The sequence below is a fragment of the Bombina bombina genome, chromosome 7 (assembly GCF_027579735.1).
Source record: "Bombina bombina isolate aBomBom1 chromosome 7, aBomBom1.pri, whole genome shotgun sequence".
NCBI lineage: Eukaryota > Metazoa > Chordata > Amphibia > Anura > Bombinatoridae > Bombina > Bombina bombina.
This window is the reverse complement of record NC_069505.1, coordinates 554,697,305-554,708,188: the sequence shown is the minus strand read 5'-3', so window position 1 is coordinate 554,708,188 and position 10,884 is coordinate 554,697,305. Positions and strand designations below refer to the sequence as shown.

At 42.1% G+C, this 10,884-nt stretch overlaps 1 protein-coding gene across 3 annotated transcripts in view; it reads left to right on the top strand.

Moving 5' to 3' along the window:
• Window positions 1-9,493, top strand: part of RGL2 (ral guanine nucleotide dissociation stimulator like 2) — a 107,812-nt gene extending 98,319 nt beyond the window's left edge. For all 3 annotated transcript variants that reach the window (XM_053721892.1, XM_053721891.1, XM_053721890.1), the window contains 3 exons: window positions 7,436-7,681; window positions 7,763-7,871; window positions 8,935-9,493. In XM_053721892.1, coding sequence (XP_053577867.1) covers window positions 7,436-7,681; window positions 7,763-7,871; window positions 8,935-9,128 — 549 coding nt within the window. In that variant the 3' untranslated portion in view covers window positions 9,129-9,493. The remainder of the gene's footprint in view (window positions 1-7,435; window positions 7,682-7,762; window positions 7,872-8,934) is intronic.
• Window positions 9,494-10,884: the final 1,391 nt, after the last annotated feature.

The window sequence follows — 10,884 nt, the reverse complement described above, 5'->3', positions numbered from 1 at the left end:
TAAGGTTTTTTTTTTAAAAAAAATGTCACAAATCAGTTACAGGAACACAGAAGTTAAAAATTAAACTTTTGTGACATTGTAAATATTAAAACATTTTTTTTACTTATATCATTAAATTTGTCTCCTTGCACTGTACGGCAGTAAAAACAGAATTTATGTTTACCTGATAAATTTCTTTCTCCTACGGTGTGTCCGGTCCACGGCTTCATCCTTACTTGTGGGATATTCTCTTCCCCTACAGGAAATGGCAAAGAGAGCACACAGCAAGAGCTGTCCATATAGCCCCCCCTCTGGCTCCGCCCCCCAGTCATTCGACCGACGGTTAGGAGAAAAAGGAGAAACTATAGGGTGCCGTGGTGACTGTAGTGTACAGAAATAAAAATTTTAAACCTGACTAAAAGCCAGGGCGGGCCGTGGACCGGACACACCGTTGGAGAAAGAAATTTATCAGGTAAACATAAATTCTGTTTTCTCCTACATTGGTGTGTCCGGTCCACGGCTTCATCCTTACTTGTGGAAACCAATACCAAAGCTTTAGGACACGGATGAAGGGAGGGAACAAGTCAGGTTACCTAAACGGAAGGCACCACGGCTTGCAAAACCTTTCTCCCAATAACAGCCTCCGAAGAAGCATAAGTATCGAATTTGTAAAATTTGGCAAAAGTATGCAGAGAAGACCAAGTCGCTGCCTTACAGATCTGATCAACAGAAGCCTCGTTCTTGAAGGCCCATGTGGAAGCCACAGCTCTAGTAGAGTGAGCTGTAATTCGTTCAGGAGGCTGCCGTCCGGCAGTCTCATAAGCCAATTGGATGATGCTTTTCAGCCAAAAAGAAAGAGGTAGCAGTAGCTTTCTGCCCTCTCCTCTTACCAGAATAAACGACAAACAAGGATGATGTCTGTCTGAAATCCTTTGTTGCTTCTAAATAGAATTTTAAAGCACGGACCACATCTAGGTTGTGTAACAAACGTTCCTTCTTCAAAACTGGATTCGGACACAGAGAAGGAACAACTATGTACTTGGTACGTAAAACTACCTTATCTGTATGGAATACCAGATAGGGAGAAGTACACTGCAAAGCAGATAATTCAGAAACTCTTCTAGCAGAAAAAATAGCAACCAAAAACAGAACTTTCCAAGACAGTAACTTAATATCTATGGAATGCATGGGTTCAAACGGAACCCCCTGAAGAACTGAAAGAACTAAATTTAGACTCCAAGGAGGAGTCATAGGTCTGTAGACAGGCTTGATTCTAACTAGCGCCTGTACAAACGCCTGTACATCTGGCACGGCTGCCAGACGTTTGTGTAACAAAACAGATAGAGCAGATATTTGTCCTTTTAAAGAACTAGCTGACAAACCTTTATCCAAACCCTCTTGGAGAAAGGAAAGAATCCTAGGAATTTTAATTTTACTCCAAGAGAATCCCTTGGATTCACACCAACGGATATATTTTTGCCATATCTTATGGTAAATTTTCCTAGTTACAGGTTTTCTGGCTTGAACCAGAGTATCTATAACTGAATCTGAAAACCCACGCTTAGATAGAATCAAGCGTTCAATTTCCAAGCAGTCAGTTGTAGAGAGACTAGATTTGGATGTTCGAATGGACCTTGTACTAGAAGATCCTGTCTCAAAGGTAGCTTCCATGGTGGAGCCGATGACATATTCACCAGGTCTGCATACCAGGTCCTGCGTGGCCATGCAGGAGCTATTAGAATCACCGAGGCCTTCTCCTGTTTGATCCTGGCTACCAGTCTGGGAAGGAGAGGGAACGGTGGAAACACATAAGCTAGATTGAACGACCAAGGCGCCACTAATGCATCCACTAGTGTCGCCCTGGGATCCCTGGATCTGGACCTGTATCGAGGAACTTTGAAGTTCTGACGAGACGCCATCAGATCCATATCTGGAGTGCCCCATAGTTGAGTTAACTGGGCAAAGACCTCCGGGTGGAGTTCCCACTCCCCCGGATGGAAAGTCTGACGACTCAAATAATCCGCCTCCCAGTTGTCTACTCCTGGGATGTGGATTGCAGATAGGTGGCAGGAGTGATCCTCCGCCCATTTGATGATCTTGGATACCTCTCTCATCGCCAAGGAACTCTTTGTTCCCCCCTGACGATTGATGTACGCTACAGTCGTCATGTTGTCCGACTGAAATCTTATGAATCTGGCCTTCGCTAGGTGAGGCCAGGCCAGGAGCGCATTGAATATCGCTCTCAGTTCCAAAATGTTTATCGGGAGGAGGGACTCTTCCCGAGACCATAGACCCTGAGCTTTCAGGGAGTCCCAGACCGCGCCCCAGCCTAAGAGACTGGCGTCGGTCGTGACGATGACCCACTCTGGTCTGCGGAAACTCATTCCCTGAGACAGGTGATCCTGAGTCAACCACCAGCGGAGTGAGTCTCTGGTTACCTGGTCTACTTGAATCTGGGGAGACAAGTCTGCATAATCCCCATTCCACTGTTTGAGCATGCACAGTTGCAATGGTCTTAGATGAATTCGAGCAAAAGGAACCACGTCCATTGCTGCAACCATTAATCCTATTACCTCCATGCACTGAGCTATGGAAGGCTGAGGAATAGATTGAAGAACTTGACAAGCGTTTAGAAGCTTTAATTTTCTGACCTCTGTCAGAAAAATCTTAATTTCTACAGAATCTATTATTGTTCCCAGAAAAGGAACCCTTGAGGACGGGGACAGGGAACTCTTTTCTACGTTCACCTTCCACCCGTGAGACCTGAGAAAAGCTAATACAATGTCTGTATGAGCCCTTGTTTTGGAAAGAGACGACGCTTGGATTAGAATGTCGTCTAAGTAAGGTGCTACAGCAATGCCCCTCGGTCTTAGAACCGCTAGAAGGGACCCTAGCACCTTTGTGAAAATTCTGGGAGCAGTGGCTAAACCGAATGGAAGAGCCACGAACTGGTAATGTTTGTCCAGAAAGGCGAACCTTAGGAACTGATGATGATCTTTGTGGATAGGAATATGCAGGTACGCATCCTTTAAGTCCACGGTAGTCATGTATTGACCCTCCTGGATTGTTGGTAAAATTGTCCGAATGGTTTCCATTTTGAATGATGGAACTCTGAGGAATTTGTTTAGAATTTTTAAATCCAGAATTGGCCTGAAAGTTCCTTCTTTTTTGGGAACTACAAACAGGTTTGAGTAAAAACCCAGTCCTTGTTCCGCTGTTGGAACTGGGTGTATCACTCCTATCTTTAATAGGTCTTCTACGCAATGTAAGAATGCCTGTTTCTTTATCTGGTCTGAAGATAAGCGAGACATGTGGAACCTTCCCCTTGGAGTAAGTTCCTTGAATTCTAGAAGATACCCCTGAGACACTATTTCTAGTGCCCAGGGATCCGGAACATCTCTTGCCCAAGCCTGAGCAAAGAGAGAAAGTCTGCCCCCTACTAGATCCGGTCCCGGATCGGGGGCTACCCCTTCATGCTGTCTTGGTAGCAGCCGCAGGCTTCTTGGCCTGTTTACCCTTGTTCCAGCCTTGCATTGGTTTCCATGCTGGTTTAGGCTGGGAAGTGTTACCCTCTTGTCTAGAGGCTGCAGAGTTAGGAGACGGTCCGTTCCTGAAATTGCGAAAGGAACGAAAATTAGATTTGTTCTTAGCCTTGAAAGGCCTATCCTGTGGGAGGGCATGGCCCTTTCCCCCAGTGATGTCTGAAATAATCTCCTTCAATTCTGGCCCGAAAAGGGTCTTACCATTGAAAGGAATATTAAGACACATCCGCCGACCAAGATTTTAGCCAAAGCGCTCTGCGCGCCACTATTGCAAAACCTGAATTTTTCGCCGCTAATTTAGCCAATTGAAAAGCGACATCCAGAATAAAGGAATCAGCCAACTTTAGTGCGTGAATTCTGTCCATGACTTCATCATATGGAGTCTCCTTATGGAGCGAATTTTCTAGTTCCTCGAACCAAAAAGACGCCGCCGTGGTGACAGGAATAATGCACGAAATTGGTTGGAGAAGGAAAACTTGCTGAACAAATATCTTTTTAAGCAATCCTTCCAATTTTTTATCCATAGGATCTTTGAAAGCGCAACTGTCCTCGATAGGAATAGTTGTGCGCTTGGCCAACGTTGAAACTGCCCCCTCAACCTTAGGGACCGTTTGCCATGCGTCCCTTCTGGGGTCGACAATGGGGAACATTTTCTTAAATATAGGAGGTGGAACAAAAGGTATACCTGGCTTCTCCCACTCCTTAGTCACTATGTCCGCCACCCTCTTCTGTATCGAAAAGGCATCAGCGTGCACAGGGACCTCTAAGAATTTGTCCATTTTGCACAATTTCTCTGGAAGAGTCACAATCATCAAGAGTAGTTAGCACCTCCTTAAGCAGGGCGCGGAGATGTTCTAACTTAAATTTAAATGCCAAGATATCAGGTTCTGCCTGCTGAGAAACTTTTCCTGAATCAGAAATTTCTCCCTCAGACAGACCCTCCCTCACTGCCAATTCAGACTGGTGTGAGGGTATAACAGATAAATTATCGTCAGCGCCCACTTGCTCATCCTCTGTATTTAAAACTGAGCAATCACGCTTTCTGGGAAATGCTGGCAGTTTGGATAAAAGATTTGCTATAGAATTATCCATTACTGCAGTTAATTGCTGCATAGTAACAAGCATTGGCGCGCTAGATGTACTAGGTATCGCCTGCGCGGGCAAAACTGGTGTTGACACAGAAGGAGAGGATGATGAGCTATCCCCACTACCTTCATTTGAAGAATCATCTTAGGCAACCTTATTAAATGTGACAGTACTGTCCTTACTTTGTTTGGACGCCATGGCACAATTTGAACATACATTTAAAGGGGGAACCACCTTGGCCTCCATACACACAGAACATATGCTATCTGAAGGTATAGACATGTTAGACAGATTTTGGCAGGCTATTAATGCAATAAAAACGTTTTTAAACAAAACCGTTACTGTCTCTTTAAATAATAAAAAGAGCACACTTTATTTCTGAATGTTTGAAAAACTATGAAGGAAATATCCGATCTTTATAAAATTTGCACCCCAGTGTCTTAATGCTTTGAAAGTATTGCACACCAAATTTCAAGTCTCTAACCCCTTAAATGAGCAAACCGGAGCTAATTGTTCAATTTACCGGTTTAGACACACTACAGTCCCTGCCACAGACTTTGCTGCGGCTTTTACTTTCCTTGGGGGTTATTCACCACAGAAATAAGCCTTCTTGAGTTTGTTTTTATAGCCACAGGACCCTCTCACATGAAGCTGCATGCACTGCCTCTAGAAGTAACTGCGCAACTGAGGCGCGAAAATGAGGCCTCCTCCCTCTGCATACCAGAGTGAAGGGGCCTTCCTGACTAGATTAGGCGTCTAAACAACTGCCAGGCGTAATAAAAACGTTCCCAAAAGTGTTTCAAAGTCACAAAACACTCCAAAAGTCATATAAATATGATATAAATCAATCGATTTAGCCCACAATAGTGTCAACCAGCATAGAGCCCATTTATAAGCCTTCATTCTGTTATGAGTCTAAGAAAATGGCTTACCGATCCCATAAGGGAAAACTGACAGTCTTCTAGCATTACTATGTCTTGTTAGAAAAGAGACTAGTCATACCTGGAGCAGAAAAGTCTGCAAACTGTTCCCCCCAACTGAAGTTCTCTGGTTTCAACAGTCCTGCGTGGGAACAGCAATGGATTTTAGTTACTGGTGCTAAAATCATACTCCTCTTTTAACAGAACTCTTCATCACTTTCTGTTGTAGAGTAAATAGTACAAACCGGCACTATTTTAAAATAACAAACTCTTGATAGAAGAAATAAAACTACAGCTAACACCACATACTCTTTACCATCCCCGTGGAGATGCTACTTGTTCAGAGCGGCAAAGAGAATGACTGGGGGGCGGAGCCAGAGGGGGGGCTATATGGACAGCTCTTGCTGTGTGCTCTCTTTGCCATTTCCTGTAGGGGAAGAGAATATCCCACAAGTAAGGATAAAGCCGTGGACCGGACACACCAATGTAGGAGAAAATGTTTTACAAGCTACCGATATGCTGTGCTGATTGACAGCAGGGAACACATATTGCTGTGCCTTCACTTACAGCTGTCACACACTCTGAATGTCACCTATCCTAAGACTGATGCATTCTCAGTTTAAGTTCAGTGTTCTTTATTAACCCCTTAAGGACCAAGCATTTCAGACTAAAACTTCACCAAAAGACAAGAGCATTTTTGCCATCACTCCATTTAAACAGAAATAGGCCCATTTTGGTATATTTCATGCCACCATTTCATTGCCAAATGTGATCAAATAAAAAAAGGTTAATTTTTTCACAAACTTTAGGTTTCTCACTGAAATTATTTAGGTACTGCTTGTGCAATCATGGCACAAATGGTTGTAAATGCTTCTCTGGGATCCCCTTTGTTCAGAAACAGCAGGCATATATGGCTTTGCCATTGCTTTTTGCTAATTAGAATGACTCTAATTGCAGCTGCGCACCACACTTATTCCCAGCAGTGAAAGGGTTAATTAGGTAGCTTGTAAGTTTAATTTTAGCTTAAGTGTAGAGGTCAGCCTCCCACCTGATCCCTCCCTGATACCTCTCAAACAGCTCTCTTCCCTCACGCACCCCCCCGATGGTTACCCCCATCTTAAGTACTGACAGCTGTCTGCCAGTACCTAATTTTCCAAAATTTGGCAATTTTGATTTATTAAAAACAAACACATTTTTTCTGTAGTGTAGCTGTCCCCCACCTCATTTACCCCCCTCCCAGATCGCTTTCCCACCCTCTAATCCCACCTCCACTGTATGATTTCCCCCTTTCCCTCCCAAGGATTTTTTTCTAGCGGACCTGCCACCTTCCTTACTCTCCCACGCCACCAACGATCGACACGACCGCTGCCTGATACAGAGAGGGCCAAAGAATGGCCCTCTCTGCATTGGTAACTCTGCAACTCTATTTCTGCATTGCCCCACTCGTGGGGTATGCAGAAATAGCGCAATTTCGCTACTTTTAGCGAGATTGCAGCAGAGGCAGGCTCAGGGTACAGATTAAGGGGTTAAACAGTGCTTCTAGGTATGCAGCTTAGTTTACCATAGAGTATTACCATCGAGTAAGGGAAACTACTGCACACTAAAGCTCCCTCTAAAGGTTGCTTTATAACATTGCTACACACACTGCAGTCTTAGTACACAAGATACATGCATGCTCTTGAGCCTACCTCCATATGCACTGGGTCCGGTTTCAACCCTTTAAACGCATGCTCTACATATTTAGTTCCTGAGCAAAACAGTCTGTGAGACAATTAGGAACAGTATACGAATGCAACCACCAACATGTATAAATGTATCTATCAAAAATCCATGGCGGAAAAATAAAATGTCCTAGTAATAGAGAAAGTTTGTGGCTTCTAACCATTTCATCTCCATTTTCTTTATTAGCAACAGAAAAGCCCCTCTGTTCCGACACTGGATTTGCCAAACTCTCCCAAGGGATTTCTCTCATCAGGGCGCACACACAGACGTTCCGCTTCCTGTGGCAGTCCCATAAACGCCCCTGCAGAGCTGAACTTATCCCCCAACAGTGCTTCAGATCCATCAAAATCTCACAATCCCACCTCAGAGCATCGCATCATCCGTGCACGCGTAGAACCCACAGAGATCAACAGTGTGTACAAGAGTGTGCTGGTCAGTATATAAAATGTATACTCTGTGTGTGACAAAACCGTATTCTATACCAAGGAGACAGCATATTATTTTGTACCACAGATCAGCAGTCAGGAAAAAGCCCCGGCAATCATAGATCGAATCCTCAGGAAGCACCATATGAGTTATCAAGGATCCCATGAACTGGTTCAGTTACTACCAGGGGGAAAAGGTTAGGCTTCTCGTTGTTATCTTGTATTACCCACTATAGCTCGTCCTTTCTGTTTAAAAGGATATGAAACCCACATTTTTTCTTTCATGATTCAGATAGAGAATTACATTTTAAACAAGTTTCCAATTTACTTCTATAATTTAATTTGCTTACTTCTCTTGTTATCCTTTGCTGAAAGGTTTATCTAGGAAAGCTCAGGAGCAGCAAAGAACCTAGGTTCTAGCTGCTGACTGGTGGCTGCATATATATATATATATACTGATTGTCATTATCTCACCCATGTGTTAAGTTAGAAACCAGTAGTGCATTGCTGCTCCTTCAACAAATGATACCAAGAGAATGAAACAAATTAGATAATAGAAGTAAATTAGAAAGTTGTTTAAAATTGTTACTTAATAAAAAGATTATATAAAAAAAAAAAGAAAGTTGTTTAAAATTGTATTTTCTATCTGAATCGTGAAATAATTTTTTTGGGTTTCATGTCCCTTTAAAGGAGCATTCTAGTAACAAAAAACAATAACTGCTAGTATAATACCTCCCTTACTGTCCTGTAATTCAGCTTTTTCTTTTATTTATTGGAATTATGGCCTGTAACATGCTATTATGTACTTGTAGAGACATGATTATGCTGAATAATGCATATTTTACTCCAGTTTGGATACTATAAATGGCTATCTGGCCTTTAACACACCTTTTACAGAATTGTGATCCTCAGTACCTAACAGCAACTATTACTGGCAGAATTTTTCTTAAATTTTGTATTTTGTCCCTTTTAATAAGTTTATATTTGTATATTCATCCCTCTACTATACCCCAAAAAATCTGGCACTTTTGCGCACCCCCCCCATTTAATTACTTATGACATTGCCCTATTACAGGGGTGATCAGCCTTGGCGCTACAGAGGTTTTGGAACTACATTGCCCATGATGCTCAAACATATGACCTATCAATGGCATTGCATTTCATGGTCTCGCTAACCCAATTCTGGTCTCTGCTTGGTGTTGGTTTACACTTACGCCACAATAACGCTGATTTCTGATGTTGTTTGTTATATCTCTGCAGAGCTGGTAATACCTGGAAAGGCCAACGTCTACTACGCCATGAGCTCAGCCAGTCTAGATTTTGTGGTCCGTCCAATCCAGGCTGTACCTTCTGTGCCATCTCCAGAATCAAGGCACCCAACTCGGGCGCAAATAAGCGCCACCTTTCCCAAGGTTAAGGCAAAGGCAGAAGACCTTGCACGAGCTTTGTTCTAGAGGTCGCCATAACGGCAAAAAGTGATGTTGTGGAGGGTTCTAGGTTAGCGATACAAGATGAGATCCTCAAACTCTACAGGAAGCCATATGGACACTGGCAGAATCCCCAATGTCACATTACGCATGCCATATTAAATGACGCTCTCTACTTGAAGTGATGTTACCAAAGCTGCCTGCTCGACAGAAAATAATTTTTCAAAGTGTTTGGTGCTTTTCTGTCCATAAGAACTGATGCAGTAACGATGTAAAAAAAAAAAAAAGAGGACACAACCATTTTGTCCCACGCCGGAAGTGACAAACTGCAAACAGTTATATACATGCTGCTCTGTTTTCTATACACTACTAATAAAACACTATAATATATATATAGTTGGTTCTAGTAATTTTTATTATAGATATAAAGGCTATTAAAGAAAGTTGAGATATATATATATATATATATATATATATATATATATATATATATATATATATATATATATATATATATATATATATATATATATATATATATATATATATATATATATATATATATAGGAAATGAATCACTGAATTGCAGAAGATTTGCATACAGAATAAAACATTTTAAAAACACACAAGTTGTTTTTGTTTCACATAATTTGCATTGTTTTACACTCCTGGGAAACACCCATTTAAAAGTGAGTATTACCCCATTTCCTAGGGACAGGTATAAACAGACTCCTGCACATAGCAAGCAATCACTATATAGCAGGACCTTTTTAGCGGGTGCACCTCCCGGCTAAAATATTATCCAATATTAAGCTAAAATTAGCCAGTATTAAAAAACATAATTTATGCTTACCTGATAAATTTATTTCTCTTGTAGTGTATCCAGTCCACGGATCATCCATTACTTGTGGGATATTCTCCTTCCCAACAGGAAGTTGCAAGAGGATCACCCACAGCAGAGCTGCTATATAGCTCCTCCCCTCACTGCCATATCCAGTCATTCGACCGAAACAAGCCGAGAAAAGGAGAAACCATAGGGTGCAGTGGTGACTGTAGTTTAATTAAAATTTAGACCTGCCTGAAAAGGACAGGGCGGGCCGTGGACTGGATACACTACAAGAGAAATACATTTATCAGGTAAGCATAAATTATGTTTTCTCTTGTTAAGTGTATCCAGTCCACAGATCATCCATTACTTGTGGGATACCAATATCAAAGCTAAAGTACACGGATGATGGGAGGGACAAGGCAGGAACCACTGCCTGTAGAACCTTTCTCCCAAAAACAGCCTCCGAAGAAGCAAAAGTATCAAATTTGGAAAATTTGTAAAAAGTATGAAGGGAAGACCAAGTTGCAGCCTTGCAAATCTGTTCAACAGATATGAATGAGCTGTAATCCTTTCAGGAGGCTGCTGTCCAGCAGTCTCATAGGCTAAACGGATTATACTCCGAAGCCAAAAAGAAAGAGAGGTTGCCAAGGCCTTCTGACCTCTCCTCTGTCCAGAGTAAACAACAAACAGGTTAGATGTTTGGCGAAAATCTTTAGTAGCCTGTAAGTAAAACTTCAAGGCACGGACTACGTCTAGATTATGCAAAAGACGTTCCTTCTTTGAAGAAGGATTAGGACATAATGATGGAACAACAATCTCTTGATTGATATTCTTGTTAGAAACCACCTTAGGTAAAAACTCAGGTTTTGTACGCAGAAAAACTTTATCTGAATGAAAGATCAGATAAGGAGAATCACAATGTAAGGCAGATAACTCCGAGACTCTTCGAGCCGA